This window comes from Podarcis muralis, chromosome 9 (genome assembly GCF_964188315.1).
Source record: "Podarcis muralis chromosome 9, rPodMur119.hap1.1, whole genome shotgun sequence".
In the NCBI taxonomy this organism is placed as follows: Eukaryota; Metazoa; Chordata; class Lepidosauria; order Squamata; family Lacertidae; genus Podarcis; species Podarcis muralis.
This window is the reverse complement of record NC_135663.1, coordinates 54,821,887-54,843,264: the sequence shown is the minus strand read 5'-3', so window position 1 is coordinate 54,843,264 and position 21,378 is coordinate 54,821,887. Positions and strand designations below refer to the sequence as shown.

The 21,378-nt window shown below is 42.5% G+C and overlaps 2 protein-coding genes across 6 annotated transcripts in view; both read right to left on the bottom strand.

Annotated features, from left to right (window-relative positions):
- Positions 1–16,022, bottom strand: part of CRACD (capping protein inhibiting regulator of actin dynamics) — a 113,263-nt gene extending 97,241 nt beyond the window's left edge. The window contains exon 1 of the mRNA XM_077934291.1: positions 15,720–16,022. The gene's annotated coding sequence lies outside the window, so the exon portion shown is untranslated. The remainder of the gene's footprint in view (positions 1–15,719) is intronic.
- Positions 16,023–18,220: 2,198 nt separating this feature from the next.
- Positions 18,221–21,378, bottom strand: part of CEP135 (centrosomal protein 135) — a 35,087-nt gene continuing 31,929 nt past the window's right edge. For 2 of the 5 annotated variants that reach the window (XM_028744791.2, XM_028744793.2), the window contains exons 25-26: positions 20,294–20,431; positions 18,221–18,718 (exon numbers count right to left, since the gene is read on the bottom strand). In XM_028744791.2, coding sequence (XP_028600624.2) covers positions 18,643–18,718; positions 20,294–20,431 — 214 coding nt within the window. In that variant the 3' untranslated portion in view covers positions 18,221–18,642. Of the gene's footprint in view, positions 19,310–19,412; positions 19,926–20,293; positions 20,432–21,378 lie in introns of those variants that run through there. The other 3 variants (XM_028744795.2, XM_028744794.2, XM_028744796.2) reach the window with 3 other exon arrangements.

Here is a 21,378-nt window from a genome sequence, read left to right as displayed (position 1 = left end):
TTGCACCAAGAGAACCTCAGGTATGGGGCACAAAAAGTACCATTAATACTCAAATAATCCTCAAAACAAAATACTTTTCAGTAACAACTGCTGGAGTAAATGGCTTGCTACAACCTACTGGGTATCAACCCCGCAGTGTGCATTTGATAACATAGTTTTAGATCCCCTACAGTAAGGGTGGAGCACCTTTGTGGCTTGGTTGGGCAGATTTTTATCTCCCTCCACCCCACACACCAACTTTGACAGGTTGGCAGGACTACCTAACTGTCAATCATCTGGCAGTATCATTATGCCAGATGATTTGGCCACCTGTCCAAAGTTGGACCACGGAGGTGATAGCGAACAAGCAAGACTGAACTTTTTTTCCTGCAGGGTTCAGGTGTGTGAGAGCTCTCTATGGGAACTCATGACCTCAGGTGTAGGGCATGTGGGTGTGGCTTTTGAATAACAACCTCAGTGTACTACAGTTCCCCTGTCCTTGCTTAGCTGGTTAGATATTTTAAGTTTTAGGAATTTATGTTGTTGCCAAAGCTTATTATTTGACATTACCATGCCTTCTTGCTGAATCTTACTTCAACCATATGAGACTTTTAAAAATAGTCTAAATAAATATATCAAACTTGAGAAGCATCAAGAACTACAGTAAACAAGAATACTGCTAATTTGCATTACTCGGTTGCATGTTGACAGGATTTGATCACCATCTGCATTGCAATCGCACACTGTTCTCTTCTCTCATCTCTTATATTCATTTTCCCTTTGTCCTTTGGCTCACCCCACTCACTGCACCATTAAAATGTGCTACATAAAATCAACACAGCCTTTAAAAATCCACCCTAACTGTGAAATGCCATAATCAACCCACGGCCCAGTCCTATGTGTGGGAGACCCGCTACTCTGGAAGCTGATTTGAAACACATATGATATTCCCTTGTAGTTTCAAATTTTCCAAAAGAGATACTGGTACTGAGGAAAGACTTTTTTCAAAAGAGATACAGAACAGTTATTTATATAATCAAAGAATGTTTACATCTCCTCTAAGCAATGGTGGAGAAATGTTAATTACAACCATTAATGTGGGAGCATAGTAAATCTGAGTTTGCCACAAAATGAGAAACTTCATTTCTTGGAGACAATTGTCGTAACTCAGCAGAAACATTGTGAAGTATTGTCAAGAGTTATTGTAGTACTTTCTAATCTGAATGATCCCCAACTGCCTGTGTGTGTGGTTTATAGTCAGAGCATCTTTTCATCCATTTTTATTTCATCCCCCCCCCCCCAATGGTAAGCCTTACAGAAATCTGATCAGCACTCTTCAATTGCTCTATTCTTTTTCATGCATTTACTACTACAGTGGTACCTCTGGATGCGAATGGGATCCGTTCTAGAGCCCCGTTCGCATCCCGAGTAGAATGCAACCCACGACTGCGCAGGTCGCGATTCACGGCTTCCGCGCATGACATCATTTTGAGAGTCTGTGTATGCACGAGAGGCGAAACCCAGAAGTAATGCGTTCTGTTACTTTCAGGTCGCTGCGGAGCGTAACCTGAAAACGCTCAACCTGAAGCATATTTATCCCGAGGTATGACTGTATATGAGGTTTCTGGGTGGCAGACTCCTGTAATCCCTAGATTCACCAAGTGTTACAATTTAATCTAGATTTGGTCTGTTAAACTAATCCCTAATCCCTGGATGCAGATTAAGCCAAAATAGCTTTCTGTGTTGAGGTGAACACCTGAGTGATAGGTCATTAAAAGAACAAAGGCTCAAAAAGTTCCTGTGAAATAGAAAATGGGTGCCCCCACTCCTCCAACAGATAAAGTCAAGAGTTTAGGAGTACAGTGGTACCTTGGGTTACAAACATTTCGGGTTACAGACTCCACTAACTCGGAAGTAGTTCCTTGGGTTAAGAACTTTACCTCAGGATGAGAACAGAGGCCCCATTAGTTAAAGTGGTACCTCAAGTTCAGAATGGTTTCAGGTTAAGAACGGACCTCTGAAACAAATTAAGTTCGTAACCAGAGGTACCACTGTAATGTGAGCTGGATGCAAAATGCTACAGGCTTGAAAGGCAGGAGTCAGAGCTCAATGTTTGCTTTCCGCTTGAATCCAAGGCTGTGGTTATGGGAGAAGCAAGACCCTTTTGGAGTGTTAATGCTGTGAACCTCTCACTCATAGGCTCAGGTTGTATTTATGTGTAACTAAACCATACAACTGGTGCTGGAGGAGACTCTTGAGAGCCCCATGGGCTGCAAGAAGATCAAACCTATCCATTCTTAAGGAAGTCAGCCCTGAGTGCTCACTGGAAGGACAGATCCTGAAGCTGAGGCTCCAATACTTTGGCCACCTCATGAGAAGAGAAGACTCCCTGGAAAAGACCCTGATGTTGGGAAAGATTGAGGGCACAAGGAGAAGGGGACAACAGAGGACAAGATGGTTGGACAGTGTTCTCGAAGCTACAAACATGAGTTTGACCAAACTGCGGGAGGCAGTGGAAGACAGGAGTGCCTGGCGTGCTCTGGTCCATGGGGTCACGAAGAGTCGGACATGACTAAACAACTAAACAACAACAACAAATCATACAACATAAAGGCACCACAGTCTCTGCTATGCCTCATTCCAAAAGGAAACACGAAGCCTGGGTAAGCGCCTAGAAACCTTGGAATCTTGCACCGTTCAGAGATTGGGGTGGCAGGCAACAATATATATTTAATCAGCACGCCAAGGAAAAAACAAATTGCTACAGTGAAATGAAGCAGTCCTTTTACTTGGTGAAAAAGCTGAGTGTGCCTTTTGCTAGGTTATTATTTATATCGTTTACAAACATAACCCCCCAAAAAAGGCAGTTTCCTGCTCTGAGGAGCTTACAGTGTACTTTGATGAAGGAAATGGAAGAAAGGGGGAGGGAAGGTTGACATTTGGAGTGAAAGCGAGCAAAATGGGCAGACACAAGATCTTCTCATTTGCAAGATAAATATCTACTTCTATTCTAGTAGAAGTATTAACTAAACTGCATTAATCCACTGCCAGAATATAGGGCAACAGTTCCTGTTTGCTGAGGCGGTGATTGTGCAGGAAACATTAAATGGGCTGCTATTTTGCACTATGGGAATACAAAAATTGCCAGGCATGCTACTGACTAGGCAGCCTTTTGACAAGTTGATGGGGGGGGGGGGGAAGGGTCATTGGAAAGACATAGTTGCAGAACTGTATCTAAATTTGCCCCCAACGGAGTCGAATTGCCAAATGGTAGCTCCATTTGCAGAGACAGAACGCGCTTTCTATATAGGATGTGTTGGGCTTCATATTGCGACATCTCAAATCAAACAATTCTACAGCAATTACCCCCTTGTTTGGCAACAATTTCAACTGCTTCAATTTGAGCCCTCACTAACATCTTTGTGATTATGTTATTAATCATAAATATCTTGATGCTGCATCTTAATAGAAATTTAATAGAATTTGTTATCACAGATAAAAGAATTGGTACACTCTCTTGTACAGTAGTACCTCAGAAGTCTAACAGAATCCGTTCCGGAAATCCATTCAACTTCTGAAATATTCTGAAACAAAGCGCAGCTTCTGATAGGCTGTGGGACAGTTGAAACACTCACTTCTGGTTTTCGATCATTCGGGAGCCAGAACATTCGACTCCCAAGACGTTCGGGAGCCGAGGTACGACTGTACTCTTTAGTCCTAGTGCTCTTCTTAGCTAACACCTGCTCTTACAAAACAAAACAAAAATTGCAAAGGAAATAATAATGCTGCCAAAAGTGGAGTGATCTCCCTGAAATCCTCTGGCTATTCAATCCCTGGAAGTGGTGGAAGTGCTGCTCTGTGGGCAGATAGGGGAGTGTGGCAGTGGAACAAGATGCCCAGCATCAGACACTTTGAATACTTAAGGATTCAGTGGCTGGAAGTCTTTGCTGGCCAAATTTGAGTTTGCTGCAAATGGGACAGGATAGTAAAGGTAAAGGTAAAGGACCCCTTGACGGTTAAGTCCAATCAAAGGGGACTATGGGGTTGCAGTGCTCATCTCGCTTTTCAGGCCGAGGGAGCTGGCATTTGTCCTGGGTCATGTGGCCAGCATGACTAAACCGCTTCTGGCACAACGGAACACTGCGACGGAAACCAGAGTGCATGGAAATGCCATTTACCTTCCTGCTGCAGCGGTACCTATTTATCTACTTGCACTGCCGTGCTTTCAAACTGCTAGGTTGGTAGGAGCTGGGACAGAGCAACGGGAGCTCACCCCGTCACGGGGATTTGAACCGCCAACCTTCTGATCAGCAAGCCCAAGAGGCTCAGTGGTTTAGACCACAGAATAGTACATCTACAAAGGACAGGATAGTACATCTGCACAAACTCCTAACCCCTATTACCGACTCCAGTGGGAGGGAGCAGAGTAAATAATAATCACTCTTCCTGCCAACCTGTTTCTGCATTCCCACCCCCCACCCCCTCTAAAATGGGGGTGGATTGGGTGATGCAGATTTACTCCCAGCAATCTGGGGGTGGAGCTTGCAGCCAGAGTATTCCCAGTCATAGGACAGTAGAGATGGTTTTCCATTATATGCTATTAACAACAGCTATTAAATAGAACACCTGTCCAAAAAAAAAAGAAGGGAAAAAAAGAGCACCAGTCCTTTACATGACCTTTGCAAACTTTGGAATGTACAGACTGAGCTCAAAAATATATTTTGTTAATTGATTGTTAGGCTTCAAAATCTGCTAGGGCAACTCCAGATGTAAATTTAATATATTGCTTACAGGCATCAACATCTGTATATAAATGGCTTCTTCTCTAGCAAAAACATTTCCTATCTATTTGCTTAGGACTCGAATTATGAACATCAAAAACACAGATTGCTTGGAGCTTTCAAACTATTATTCTTGTTGTTGCAATGTAATAACAGCTGCCACAATCCATGTAGCATTTATAGCGTGGTTGACCAACTGCAGTTCTTGTAATTATGGTCAAGCACCAAGATTTAAAGAAAATTAATCCAGAGGAACACAAACACGGCAATCAGTTAACACTATCACCGTTGTTTTCCATTCTTAAATATATAGAGACCGAAGAACCACTACATTTATAGGTGACAAACAAAATTTCTCCTTATGATGGACCATGGGCGTAGCCAAGGGGGGGCAGGGGGCAGCTCCCACCCCAAATCAATAAAAATCAATACAAACCTGAGGTTCTAACCCCCCTGACAAAAACCTTGCCTAAGCCCATGTGCTGGACCATTTCATTTGTTCATTTCCACTGTGGCACTATGTCACCATACATTACTTTTTATTACTATTTGCAATGTGGGAGGTGTTTAAACTGCCCAAATCACCATGTCAGCAAGGTGGCCAATTGATCAGGCATTTTGCTTTTATGTAGGTAAAAGGAAACACAACACAGGTGGTGCTGTGGTCTAAACCACCAAGCCTCTTGGGCTTGCCGATCAGAAGGTTGGTGGTTTGAATCTGCACGATGGGGTGAGCTCCTGTTGCTCTGTCCCTGCTCTTGCCAATCTAGCAGTTCGAAAGCGCCCGTGCAAGTAGATAAATAGGTACCAGTGTGGCAGTAAGGTAAGCATCATTTCTGTGTGCTCTGGCACCCGTCATGTGTTATGTGTGCCAGAAGCGGTTTAGTCATGCTGGCCACATGACCTGGAGAGCTGCCTCCCTCAGTCCGAAATCAGAGATAAGCACCACACTCCATAGCTGAATGTGAAGGGACATAACCGTCCAGGGGTCCTTTACCTTTATACCTTAGAACAGGTACAGGGAACCTTAGGTCCTCCAGATTTTCCAGAGATACAGTGATGGCATCTTTATCATCTAGATTCATAGGGAGGAGGCTCATAAGGAACTCCACTAAAACTTTCATTTCACCATCAGTCTCAATTTCCAGATATTATTCTGTCACTACACAATGCATATATAAGCACTACCTTATACTGAACACTGCTACACATACATACATAAATACTAATCACTTCCTCCCAGAACACACTATGAAATCCTTTGTTTTCAGCCAAACCCTATGATATAACAGCATCTGTTCCAACTCGTTAGAGATTCCGTTTCAGGATTTACACATTTTACTCCCAGCTAGAATCATTCCAGCATATTATCAGTGGTCTACAGTCCATCCTGCATGGTAAAATCTTCCCCTAACTGGCCTTGGCTGGTTGACTTGAAGGCCTGGTCAAGCAGCCAGGCTTGATCAAACTTTTGCTCTGAGCCAACCAGAAAATAGGGATGGGTCATGCATTGGTTGGATGCTGACAAGGAAGACTTCCACATCCACCTAGATCAGCCTTTCTCAACCTTGGGTCCCCAGATGTTGTTGAACCACAACTCCCATCATCCCTAGCCAGCAAGGCCAGAGTTCAGGGATGATGGGAGTTGTAGTCCAACAATATCTGGGGACCCAAGATTGAGAAACACTGACCTAGATGCTTACAAAGGCATTTTATGTATGTATCACACTGTTTATGTAGCAGTTATGACATGTGAACAAACTATAATGAGGTCATTAATCAATTTGTGCAAAATTCATTGCATGTGCAGAATGGGAGAGAGAAAGTGGGAGACATGAGAGAGAGAACAATCTGACACAACGGTCTTCAATAAACACAACTGGTGCTAAGGCGCTGAGGCAAAACCCTCTAAACAACAGACTACAGACTGGTCTGCTTATTCCCTCGAAGCCTCACCTCTGACTGACCAGAAAAGATTCAAGAGTTGCTCCTGCCTGAAGATCAGAGATTAACCATCACCCTTTGCTGGAAGAATCAAGTTAGACTGCAATAATCCACCACTGGTGGACAATTATATGCTTTTGTGGTTGGCAACCTTGGGAACATTTGTTTTGAATTGTATGGTAGCCTTGTAGGCATTTCTTGTAAGCCTGAAAATTGAGTTTCACTTTTTTCTGTTTTGTTGTCTAGAGTTCTAAGTACACACCATTGCCCTGACACGTCTCAGTGTTTACAGGCCTGCCCTTGCTTACAAACAGTCCCCTAACTTATGACTCGCCAGCAACAACAGGCCTCCTAACAGACACATAAGCACAGGGATCAGACCTGCAAGAAAGCCCGTCCCGTATTCACCATGGTGACACGATCACAGGTCAAAGCAACACCAGCCACAACAGTGGAGGCTCAATCACCAGGCTATCTTCCAATACGGCATCTGATATCATCTGCCAGAAATGCCCTTCTGCATTCTACACAGGGCAAACAGGTTCCATCTCTACAGAAAATAATAAATTGACACTGATCTAGGAGCGGATGAATCAGCCTGTTCCTGGCCCATATGATTCTTGCAGGAGTTTATTTGTAAGTTTGTTCTGTCTAATTTCTTCTCTAAATATGCAGATTTTTTAAAATTTAAAAGCTGGACATAAAATTATCTTAAAATAGCTATTTTGGGATACATTCATTCATAAAACATTCACATGCATTTTCTCTCTCTCACACCCACCCACCAAAAACTGCATCATAAAATTTGAAAATTGGTGAAATGAAATCTGAAGGAAACTGTTCCAATCTGCACATTATTCTGGAATGTGTTGATCAGGTCAGTTTGTATCAGTATTTGGCAGGGGGGGAAAGGGGGGGGGGAGTTATTCTAGCAAACCTGTAGAAATCTGTCATTAGGAAAGGCAAAATTCAGAAATGCCACTGAATATTTACAGACCTGCAAGTGCCTGTTCTTGAACAAAGGAACTTCAAGGGAAACTCTACTGAATTACAAGATCAAGAAATTCAGTTCTTTAACCTGAATCAAGCTAATGGTGTGTGTGTGTGTGTGTTTAAATTTCACTATAAGTGTTAAATTAGTTTACCAATGGCAGATTGTCTGTGTTGTCATCAACAGTGAATAGTCATTGCAATGATCTTACATACATTTAAACTAGAATGTAATTGTCAGTCAGCATTTTTTTTGCATATCATTTCCCTCTGATCTTGCTGCTTACAATTTTTCCACCTCTGCAATCATGTGTATATCTTCCACAATAGTGTCTTGTCTGTTTCTCTCTCCCCACCCCTCGTGTGTGTGTGTGTGTGTGCACACCGTGGAAAAGGCTCATTCCCATGTTGCTACCCTCCAAACCCCTCAGAGAAGAGGCACATGAAGAAGGGCCTCAGGTGATTATTGCAGGGTCTGAGACAATTCATATGGGAAGACTTTAAGACTTTACAGTCAAAACCAGCAATTTCAATTGGGTCCAGAACTAATCAGCAAAATTGTGCCACCCACCCCTGACTTAGGACAGCGGCTCCAGAATGGATGATGGTATCAAAAGCCGCCGATAGGTTGAGGAGAATTAACAAGGACACATCTCCCTGTCTCTCAACAGAGGTCATCATACAGGCCAAAACAGTTTCTATGCCAAAACTGTGCCAAAACCCTGATTGAAATGGATCTAGAAAAATCAGTTTCCCCCAAGAGCACTTGGATCTGGTCGAAGACCACCCACTCAAAAACCTTCCCCTAGAAAGACACTGGCAACTGGCCAGTAATTATATAGATTTTCTGAATCCAGGGAGGGTTTATTACTAATGCCTCCTTCAAGCAGGCAGAGACCTCACCCTTTCACAAGAAGACGTTAATCTCCACCCTGGCCCAGCCAGCTATCCCCTCCCTGCTCGTTTATCAGCCAAGAGGGGCAAGGGTCCAGAGTGCAAGTGGTCACCCTGACTGATTCAAGCACCTTGTCCATGTTGTTGTTGTTGTTTAGTCGTGTCCGACTCTTCATGACCCCATGGACCAGAGCACGCCAGGCACTCCTGTCTTCCACTGCCTCCCGCAGTTTGGTCAAACTCATGCTGGTAGCTTCGAGAACACTGTCCAACCACCTCGTCCTCTGTCATCCCCTTCTCCTTGTGCCCTCCATCTTCCCCAACATCAGGGTCTTTTCCAGGGAGTCTTCTCTTCTCATGAGGTGGCCAAAGTATTGGAGCCTCAGCTTCAGGATCTGTCCTTCCAATGAGCACTCAGGGCTGATTTCCTTAAGAATGGATAGGTTTGATCTTCTTGCAGTCCATGGGACTCTCAAGAGTCTCCTCCAGCACCATAATTCAAAAGCATCAATTCTTCGGTAATTAGCCTTCTTTATGGTCCAGCTCTCACTTCCATACACTACTGGGAAAACCATAGTTTTAACTATACCATACATACTATAACCATAGCTTTAACTGTCCATGTACTTGAGTCTTGTTAGCTGAAACTTATCCAACATAGTATTGGTTGGCCTCTGTCTTGGGAGACAATGGAGGACTGTGCCTTTGGGGGTGGCGTCAAACTGTTGGAAGGTTACAATGCCTGCTCTACATAACAGGACTAAACAGTGTTCTGGACCCGTATAAATATAGTGTTCTGGACCCATATTTATATAGTGTTCTGGACCCATATATATTTAGAGAGAGAAAGTACACACACACACACACACACACACACACACACACACAAAACTTAGAATAAGACTTCATGCATCTGACTTAGTGGATTCCAATCCAGGAAACTTTATGCCATGGGCAAATCTTTAAGCTACCACAGAAGTCTGTTTCTGAAAAGGGCTGACAAACCAGAGAGAACTTTTGAAAGGAACTGGAGAATTCCAAGCAGATAATTACCTGGATTATCAAAGACAACTGGAGATAATTCGTGGAATATTAACATTTTCTGTTTTAGCGCAATGTCAACAAAACCACTGTACAAAAACTGCATGTATACCTTTTTAGATACTTGGACTCCAGGGCAAATGCCATCTAGGCAGAAAACAAGGAAGAGCCTGCTATTTAAAGAGGAAAAAACCCTCAAGAATGCCCTTAGACATGTTTTGAGACAAAAACGTACAAACCCAGAGACTGAGGCTGCCATTAAAGTTCACAGTGTTGGTCGAACAAACAAATGTCTCAAACTACTCTTTTTAATGTAATAGGCAAAAGCGATATCCATGCATTGTTTACTTATTTGTTCTAAAGATTTGATGCTGCTGTCTATGAGGGTACTTGTACAATAAGAGTCAGTGGGCATATACAACGAAAGAACTCGAAGCACAACTGACAGAAGAAACGCTACGCCCTCAAGCACCTGGGAAAAATTTATGAACAGCTACATATAATTAACTTAAGGGAAACGTTAGGGGTCCATAAGTTCAAAATTTCCATTTTTATTTCCCCCCAAAGTGCTGACTGAGGGACTATTTGAACAACTAGGATTCAGAAACTATCCCCTCAGGGTTGTCATCCTGAGTCAGCCCTGCCTATGCTGGGAACTCTTCTTCAGAAGTTGCTGTGGATTATCATCATCACCCATTGTCTGGAATTGCTCCTCAACCCTGCCCTGTTTTGGAATGCAGACTGGCCTGGCATCTCTTGAATTCCCATGCTCAGATTGGCTCTTGGCTCCTCATCAGCCTTGTAAAAATAAGCAGGAAGAGGCTATTGCGTGGGTAGGCAAACTAAGGCCCAGGGGCCAGATCTGGCCCAATCGCCTTCTAAATCTGGCCCATGGGTGGTCAGTGTGTTTTTATATGAGTAGAATGTGTCCTTTTATTTAAAAAAAGCATCTATGAGTTATTTGTGGGGCACAGAAATTCGTTGATATAGTTTTTTCAAAATATAATCCAGCCCCCCACACGGTCTGAGGGACAGTGGACCAGCCCCCTGCTGAAAAAGTTTGCTGCCCCCTGGGCTACTGGGAGGCTTGTACTGTGAGCTCCTTGGCTGTGACTCTTCTTGTGACTGCATCCTTAAAGTGAGCTGCTTTGAGCCTGTCTGTTGAAAGTTGCTCTGTAACCAAACTGTCAGCAGCCAAGTTCATTTGCTGCACCATTACCAACACGGCAAGAAAGTGCAATCCCATACAGGTCTACTCAGCAGCAAGCCCCACCGAGGTCAATGGGACTTGCCTCCAGCTAAGCCATTACAGGAATATGAAAATTAGCATGTCTACGTCATCAAGGAACACCACACTTCCATCAGAGTAAGAGGATATGTGTACTTCTCAGGCGGAGAAACAGGGGGCGGGGGGAGAGAGAGATGGGAATTATATTAATATCCCTGGGTTATAAAGATCAAACTAGAACGAGAAAAGATGTTAACAGTATGGCACTCTTAAAAATTACCTTCTGAAAAGACTAATCAGAAATTTCAGTACTGCTTTGGTCACACTTCTTAACTATTTCCCATTGAATACCTCACATATCAAAAAAATGATATGCCACTCTTCAGTAAAAACTCTTAGGGCAGCTTATAGCAAAATAATTAAACACCATAATGCATAGTAGATTGCAAAAATAAAACCACAGAAGCAGCAATTAAGACAAACTTGGGAAAAATCAACAGAATGAATAAAAACATACAGTGGTACCTCAGGTTAAGAACTTGATTTGTTCCGGAGGTCTGTTCTTAACATGAAACGGTTCTTAACCTGAGGTACCACTTTAGCTAATAGGGCCTCCCACCGCCGCCGTGTGATTTCTGTTCTCATCCTGAAGCAAAGTTCTTAACCCGAGGTACTATCTCTGGGTTAGGGGAGTCTGTAACCTGAAGCGTCTGTAATCTGAAGCATCTGTAACCCGAGGTACCACTGTACTAAAAGCTAACTGTGTTGGCCTGGTTTGCACAGCAAGGCTACACTAAACTGCGGCTTACTGATAACATGCAAACATGTTCTTGGAGAGACACTTGCAGGCATTTTCTCCCCCTTCCCCCCCACCCCAGTCTTTTTTATTCTAATAACACACTGAGCTAAGCCAAGGTTAGGCTTAGTGTGTCATCCAAACTTGGGCTTCCTTGCTGGCTACAGCTTGTGGTCAATGATGAGAGTGCTTAACCATGAGCCCACATTCAGATGACATACTAAACCAAACTTTGACTTAGTTCAGCATGGTGCAAGAGTAAAAAAGACCAGGGAAGAGCAATGCTCCCTTTCAAGTCACTTCTCTCTCAGCTTCTGTTTGTCTTCCCAAATGAGAGAATAAGAGACAGCTTTCATAAGATGCAATAACTAAAGAAATAAAAATCAATTACACGGGAAACACTAGAAATCACCCTTCTTTCATAAACTAACGCCTATACTGCTGTAGCGTTTGCTGTGTCCACTGAGGTGACCTTATAGAGCTGTAATGACACGTTTGAATAATAGCCCTATTTTGTAAATCAGCAGAAACAGGTACATCAGACCCGCATTGAGAAACCTGAACTCTGGGGCTGTCTTTTCTTCCCTTTTAAAATGCCAAGTTGAATGTACACAATCAAGACTGCTCTGACTGCTGGGTAAAGAAAAGGGAGAGGAAAGTTTAGAGCAAATAGCCAGTTCTCACAGTGAAGGGAAATCAACGGTGTGATTCCCTGAAGGATCTGCTTTGGGAAGTCAGGGGAGGCCAGTGGTGTAGCCAAGCAAAGTGAGCCAAGTGAACAGTGAGGTAGCTCTTCACCATCACGGATGGAGAAAATCCAATCAGACTGAAGAACTCTCCTCCCACCACCACCAAAAAATTTCTTACATCTTGGTGAATCAACATCTAAACAGAACAAGAGATTCTCACAGCTGTCCATGGAGGCACAGGTCAATTCTGTGTCCAGGGCGGCTGTTTACCAGCTCCATCTGGTACGCAGGCTGAGACCCTACCTGCCTATGGACTGTCTTGCCAGAGTGGTGCATGCTCTGGTTATCTCCTGCTTGGACTACTGCAATGCACTCTATGTGGGGCTACCTTTGAAGGTGACCCAGAAACTACAACTAATCCAGAATGCGGCAGCTAGACTGGTGACTGGGAGTGGCCGCCGAGACCACATAACACCAGTCCTGAAAGACCTACATTGGCTCCCAGTACATTTCCAAGCACAATTCAAAGTGTTGGTGCTGACCTTTAAAGCCCTAAACAGCCTCGACTCAGTATACCTGAAGGAGGGTCTCAACCCCTATTGTTCAGCCTGGACACTGAGGTCCAGCACTGAGGGCCTTCTGGCAGTTCCCTCACTGCAAGAAGTGAGGTTATAGGGAACCAGGCAGACGGCCTTCTCAGTAGTGGCATCCGCCCTGACCTCCTATCAGATGTCAAGGAAAAGCGTCTGAAGGCAGCCCTGTTTAGGGAAGTTTTTTATGTTTGATGTTTTATCATGTTTTTAATATTCTGTTGGGAGCCGCTCAGAGTGACTGGAGAGACCCGGCCAGATGGGCAGGGTATAAGTAATAAATATGTTGTTGTTGTTGTTGTTCAAGGTATGTTCAGCCTGCAATCTTAACCCAACTTACTTGGGAGAAAGTCTCACTGAACTCAGTGAGAATGACTTCTGAGTATCCAAGTATAAGATTTGCACTGTGAAGTGTAAAGTGATTCAGATAAATCCCTAACCTCACATGCATTGACTGTATCTAACCTGGCAGTGACTACGGTAAATAGAAAAAAATATATTGGGGTTATGGTGGATCCTGCAGTGAAAAAGCCAATCCCATGTACATGTGTGGTGTTTGTGAAAAATGCAAATTTTAAGCTAAAGATTAACATAAAGGAATTGAAAACTACAAGTAGTGTAATGCACAAGATAGCCAGAAATTTAATGCAGATCTATCAATATATGCCAGCCTGCATTTGGAATAATGGGTACAGTTCTAACCATTCCATATTGAAAAAGGGTATATTGTAGAGCTAGATGATGCAACACCAATAGGAGGGACCTTATGGGCAAAATAAATGGCAGCCATCACCTGGCAACCCAGGAGTGCCAATCCCCTGCTCACCTCAATTCCTCTAAAAACAATACTACATAATTGCTTAACATTGCTCGGAGGCCTGGTGGTGCAGCGGTGGCTCATCACAGTAATGCTGGAGGGGAGGTTTGGCAAGATGGGTGTGTACCATTATGGCTCAACAGCAGCAATACCAGTTCTTCCTAAGCAAATGCTAGGGGAGGGAGGCCACCATCGCCACAGGTGGAAGCAAGATGGCAGATTAAATGGATCTTGAGTCTGCTCTTGCATTCCTTGAGCTACAAGTATTCATTTCTTAATGATTTTCTGCGGCCTGTTTATTTTCCCCACCACCAAATTAGCTGAGTAACACCTAGTGAAATATACTACCCTTTCCCCTTTTTTGCAGTAATGTGAATGCTATTCTTACAGCGCAACAATACTTTTTATTAGGACAAGCAAAAATGTCACATGTTACGTGAACATTTTTGATAGCTCTAATAAACTTTCCTGTGACATTTAGGTGTGTATTTTTTTTTAAGATTTGCACTCTACTCAGCTTGCCTACTGCGTTCCTGAATATTTATTGCAAATTGGATTTATTGTATAAAGATTCTGCTTCCGTTCTCGTATCAACCCCCTAAAACACACAGACATTACTGATATCGTCACAGAGCTACTTCTTTTGAGAAGGGAGACAAACGAAAAATGGGCTTTAGAGTACTCCTTGTACTCTGGGCATGCTTCCCTTCTCTCTACTACTAACCTCTTCCCCTCCCCCCAGCATCTCAATTTCAGCCGCACTATTGTTAACCATATTAAAATTTCAACATGTACGGTTGTGGCTTCTAGTTTTCCTTTAACCCTCTTGGGCAGATGAGCGCAAAAAATGGAATAGTTCTTAAATCCCGCTTGCACAGTTCTTAAGAAAACCATGAATTTGCAAAGGATTCCGACCTTGATCACCTGCTTCTTTGAAACAGCAGCATTTGTGCAATTCAGACTTTCCAGTTGTCTGGAGAAAAGAAGTAGTGAGAGTAAGGGCAATCCTAAAACCAATTTACCAGGGAGTAAATTTACTCACTAAGCTCAGTGGGATGTGCTCCTGGTGTAAACATGTTTAGGATTGTCCCCTTATAGTCTGACAGGGTTTTTTCTGCAAAAAAAATAATAATATTATGAATGAAAAGCCTTGACGGAAAACAGACGTCTCATTCCGGATAGTGTAACCTTTAGGGCACTTGATCTAGTTATTGGGTGGGGGGTGGGTTCGCAGGAAGCGAAACCTTCTGTCTTTCAACCATGATAACTAGCAGATTTCACAGCTCATTAAAATATGGTGACGGGAGTTCCATGATAAATGGCCTTAGAGAAGGTTAGACAAAGCAATGCAGCTCTGGAGCTTTGTGGGAGATGTAACAAGCAAACAAAAGTCATCCCTTTCTCTCTTGCCTCCGGGAAAATTAATGCAAGAATCAAAGAAAACACTAACCCAAGGGATTAAAATAAAAAATGGGAAGAAATTCAAAAGTCAGTGCACACTGAAATCTATAGGGTATGAAAGTACTGCCAAAGCAACCCTTGCCAACATGCATAGCTCTGCTTTTATTTAATCCTTTTAGGAGAGCTGCCAATGTGTACGTTCATCACAGATGCCTTTCATTGATGCTCAAGAAATACCCTGTTTTCAGAAAGCAGACACATCCTCTAGGTTGACTGGCAGCCTGCACAGCCAGCCTTCCACGCAAACACAGACCCACACAAGGAAATAGCAGCCTGCAGTCTAACAATAGACAGGCGCGGAGTCCCCCCGCAAAAAACCAAGAATGGATTTGGGGGGTTAACGGAACAAGAGGTGCGAACGCCTGAAAGCGACAAGGTCAGGGAAACGCAAAGCAGACGGCAGGATTCAAACCCACGCCTCGGCGGCTTCTGAACAATGCTTTTATGCGTAAATACGCGCAAGAGAAGAGAAAGAAGGCAAAAGGGGGGGGGGGATGCGAATGCCCTACCTGGATTTGGCGACGAGAAATTGGGTCGGGCTTTCCCATCTGCGGTCTAGCCAGCCAGCAGCAGCAGCAGCCGCCCAGCCTCGTCCCTTAAGCCGCCTCCATTGCTGCCCGCGCTGCTGCCACACCATGGCAAGGCGAGCCAATGCGATCACATGCTCGCTCTCTCCCTGCAACCCGGCAGCCTCAAGTTGAGAAGGGAGGGAACAGGCTCCGCGGAGGTCGAGGCGCGATCGCTCGCTCGCTTTCCCCCACTTTCTAAACCAGGCTTCTCTCTCTCCGGCCCCACCCTTAAGCCTCGCCTAATAATAGATCATTGGGGGGGGGGGGGGGGAAGGACGCTACTTGAGCCTTGTTCGATTCCCGCGTGTGATCCACCTTCGTGGAACCGCAATGCTTGTTCCAGGGAGTCCCGCCCCCCCCCAAAAAAAGGAGGTAGGGCTTTCTGAAATAAGGGGCATTGTTAAATTTCTATGGATCAGGTGCTTCCTCAAATATCCCTTAAAATAAGCCGGCATTTAGTCTCATTACTCTCTGCATATTGCTAAATGGACATACCGTACCCATGTCGACTGGTTTCTCTGTGTCCACTCTCTAGTCCCATTGTCTGTATGGAGAGTTGAAAGTCGTTGGCAAACTGGGCTTAAAACACCTGAATGAGACAAAGCTGGCTCACCTGTGGACCTCCAGGTGTTGTTAGATTACAGCTCCCATCGTCCCTGGCCCTTGAATACACTGGCTGCAGCTGATGAGAGTTAACTAGATAGAACTGGCTACAGACTCATTTAGGCTGGCATTGCCGCTTTATTTTAACTGTTTTATGACTGACCTTAGAAGTACACCATGGAGAAACTGATTTGTAAAAATGTTACATGGAAAAAATACAAGAGAGAGACTTTACACATACTTCTGTAAATCAAGAAAATATTTAATAAAAATACCAAAAAAATGGTGAAAGAAACCTGGTGTATTGATCACTAGACTTAATCGTAGATTTTGAGCTATTTCTAGTCAGCCGAACTACAGGCTGAGTTGCAAAGTCAAAACAATGCCTCTCAGTTTTGCCTATCTTGATTCAGAATTCCTACCCACAGAGAATACCTTCCAGATCATCTGCCACAGAACCGCTACACACTGCAGAAAAACTGGAGGAGCATCATAGGTAGGGGTTTTGTAATGACACAACAGTACAATATGCACAGTGCATTTGTTGTGTAGTTTCCACACCGAGGTATGAAAGTGCACACTGAAGGCAGTTTCTATGGCCTTTTCTGCACGTCATCACCATGTGCATGCAGAAGGTCCCATGTACAATGTCCAGGTATGGCTGGGAAGGACCACTGCCAGTCAATGAGCTAGAGGAACCTATAAGGCAGCTTCCATGCTCCTATCACAGTAAGCCAAACTGCGGTTTATACTGGGACCACACAGAGTTTCTTTGCTCCTCCCCAGTCCGTAAACAAACATGTATTTTTACTCCTGCACACTGGTGAGCTAAGCCAAGATTTGCCTCAGCATGTCACCTGAAGCCGGACTTGTGGTTAAGCTCTTTCAGTGTACAGTACTAATCACATACTGCATACCTTGGCTACAACTTTTGGTTAGTGTGGAGAGGAGACTGCTTAACCAGGAGCCCACGTTCTGAAGACATCCTAAGCCGAACCTTGGCTAAGCTTTAGCACTGCACAGGAGTTTAAAAAGACCAGGGGAAAACAAAGTTCTGTTCTTGGTAAGGCATAATTTGGCTTACCGTGATGTGCAAAACATGCCTGTATAGGTATGTCCCTAGATGGATTGTTGCATAAACTTACACACAGAGAATAGGGAAGTTTTTGTTCAAAGTACAGTGCTTGATTTTCATGTCTAATATTTTTTCTAAAAATAAGCAAAATGGTTCATCCATTCGGAGGCTACCTTGAGCTCTCCACACTTCTTTAAAACCAGAGACACATTTTAGATGCTTTTATTTGGATTGCTTACAGCAGACATTATTATTATCCTGTGCTTATTTTGTAAGATAACATCATATCTCCAAAGTAGTTTTTAAAAGCAGAATGGCAGAAACCACCATTTCACTCCTTCACGACTGTGGTGTTTCACATAAAAAAGGCAGCATATGGAATAAAAAGCTGTTTTTCAGCAGTGAAATTCACAACGGCCCATTTCAAATGCAACAGGAAACGTGCAGCAACCATGTCGAACACCGGGGCTCATGTGTTTTCCCTCACCTCTCTCCATTTTCATGGTTATGATGAGGTTTCTTTAAACTCTGGGATCCAGTATGAGTTTAGTTTGTTTGAACTAATTAAAGAGTTTTAAAACCAGTTTCATCCAAAGTTGGGTTACATGCTTCCAACCTCATTTGTTAAAGGGGAACACATGAACCTGAGGCTTAATAGGCTTATGCATCTTGCAGGAAACCGTGGCTTCCTATTACATTTGAACTGGTCAAATATCTTATTCATGATTTATTAAGTTTTATAATATATATATATATATATATATATATATATATATATATATATATATATAAAAAACTACAATATCTTCCCAAGGGGTTTCTTCTTCTTTTCTTTTCTTTTTTGTAGTTTTGAACCTAAGCCACTTGTCAGCTGAGTTTTCATCAAGTACTGATGCTGATTTGAAAAGTCAAAGGAAATGTTCAAAAAGATCACATTTCATGGCATATTAAGAACATGTCCACAATTTGTGTGTGTGTTCTGTTACCACTTTCACTGTGAATGATGTGAAGGTATGAAAGCGTACCATACTAATGAACTGTCAATACCTTAAAAACAATATATGGTCATCCTTAAATTTAACACAGTATTTCTGCTGAGACAATTATTCCAGTTAATATATATTTTATTTATTAAAACAATATGCTTTCACAGTTTTATTAAAAGCAACCTAGACACAGCCAACTTCAGGATTTGGGGCTTCCGTTTTTGTCGTATGTCATATTCCTTTTCTGTTCTTCATAGCAGTTTCTATAATGGAAACTGGAAAATATGTGCTTTTGAAGAAAAGTTTTAAATCAATCTGCAATTATGTTTGGAAAACTGAAGTTCCTTCACATTAGACAGTATATTATTACTGTGTATTATACCATTAAGTACATATGTTACAGCAAAAGTATGTTAAACAAGATTAATATACTGGAAAGAGACAATTCAGATATACCCTTAATCCAGAATTCTATTCACACTGAAACACAAACAGATCAGCTTTGCATATTATGGAAGTCCCATAATTAAGATTTTTTTCTTTAAAATGAAACAAAACTAGAAAAAATGAACCGAGTTGTGGGCAGAGGTAGCTCTGTGCTTAATGTATGCTTCTATGCTCTGAAAATGTTAGTGGACAGAGATGATACACAGTCAACACATATAAAGTTGACTGTTAAGAAACATATTCCAGAACCTGCTAATATAATATGACATTATTGTGACAATAACTTCAAGTTTATCAGTCTTTTTGCAATAAGAGTCTTACTTCACTTACCTAATAGTTTTTCTAAACTAACCTGCCTTATTTTACGCCATTAAAAGCTGGAGCTCAGCTGTGGCAACTCCTCAAACTTTATCACTGAACTTTAAAAAAAGAAAGAAGAGTGTTGACAGATCTAAGATAAGCATATATATTGCATTATTACTAACATGATAACTTAATGCAAGCAATTGTAATTGTTTTTAATAAGAGCAAAATTAAAGTGATTTTCAAAATACAGCCTCAGCTCTGAGGAGTGATAAAGAAGTATATGAATCCTTGATCTGCTATTTTTGTTAAGTTTATAGACAAAACTAGGTTAAATTGAACATTATTTAACACTTATAGGTTATATAAAATTAGTGGGGTGTAAACAAAAGAGCAAATAAATGGTAGCCTAAAAGGCTCTTCATGACCAGCCGCCTTCACTTGGTTTTGTAGTAAACAGCTTGCATTTGAAAATGAGATTTACATTCACACACTTTGGTCGTAACCTAAAGACAAAGCTCATCCATATATTTAAGAAATATTGTGTGATAAAAGAATGTTCCAAGGGTTGATCACACATTATAAACATTCATTTTTCTCAAGGTTTTAAATGATTTAACAATGTTTAGGAGGTAGAGTTCATGTCAGTGTTGACAACGAGTCCAAACATGTTAAAACTTCTATTACTGTTCTTCTTTTAAAGTAACTGATTAATCCTTGAAGCCCACACCTCTGAGAAGGAAAAGATTACAGTTCTTATATTACATTGGCACTATACTGTCCGTTTAAGACCTGATAATTTAATATTATTTTCTGCGGAATCTGTTTCTCAGTACTTCAAGTCAGACTGCACTATAATAAAAACTATTAATAATATGCACTGGTATAATTTTAGTTACCCTAGCTACCCAAAAGCTCCCCCCCCCCCATTACACTCACATGGAGGGGCCACAGAGCAAAGGTTTACTGTTGTCAATCTGTAACTTACTCTTGGAAAAATGCTAACTGCAGACCTGTTCTGACATTTCATTTTACGTTTCATATTATGAAAACTAATAACATGTCAAAAAAGTAAACACCCAATCTATTCAATGGCATACTTGTCTGCTTGTTCTGTTACCACTGTAGCTGTTCTTTCTGGAGAATGTGAAGTTTTAAAAGTTGAACTAAGCGGGGATGAGGCACGTAGCGAAGTGGTAGAGAGACCATGTCGACGCATCTCTTGAATGGCACGCTCCCTGTTAAGGAAAAATAAGAAATTGTGAGCGTATCCCCATGCATTTTGCCACATTGGAAGCAAGTTGGAGCTATACATGGAGCAAATAATAATAATGATTATAATAATAATAATAAGCCACAGTTCTATACAAAAAGAAGAAAAAGCACTGTCACCGAGAGAGCATAAGGCGTGGAGCAGAATATGCTCAGATTCCCTCTTTCCTTGTTCACCCAGAACCCAAGGACAACTTTCAAAACTTCACATTCCATCCCAAAAGGAACCTGTTCATTAACATGTTCAGAGGAGGTGGTGAGCAAAAGGGGGTTTATTGCCCCTATTTAGCCATCTATTCTAGACAGGGGAGCTGGGGGGGGGGAAGAATTTCTTTGTCAATAATTACTATTCCACTGTTTCCACATAGGAGGTGGATCTTGGTATGTATTTATTTGCTTTGTGTTTGGTTATGAAAGGTTTATCTATGTGCAAATCTTACTTGGGATAACATGCCAAAAATAAAATAAAATTACAGAAAACAGCAAAGTAAATGAAAAACCAAACAAACATGGAGCATGATCCAGACAAAACAAAATACAGTGGTGCCTCGCAAGACGAAATTAATTCATTCCGCAAGTCTCTTCGTCTTGCGAGTTTTTCGTCTTGCGATGCACGGTTTCCCATAGGAATGCATTGAAAATCAATTAATGCGTTCCTATGGAAACCGCCTTCAGACCAGGTCAGGGGACAGTCTGTCCCCCGACCTCTTCTGAAGGCTGGGGGGGGGGGGGGACAAGGGCTTTTCTTCCCACCCCCAGCATTTTAAAAAACCCCGGGACAGCGGAGGACTTCTCCGCTGTCCGGGGCGATCTTAAAATGTTGGCGGGCGGCATTTTAAAATCGCCCCGGGACAGCGGAGGACTTCTCCGCTGTCCGGGGCGATTTAAAAGCCCCTGGGAAGGCAGGCAGGGG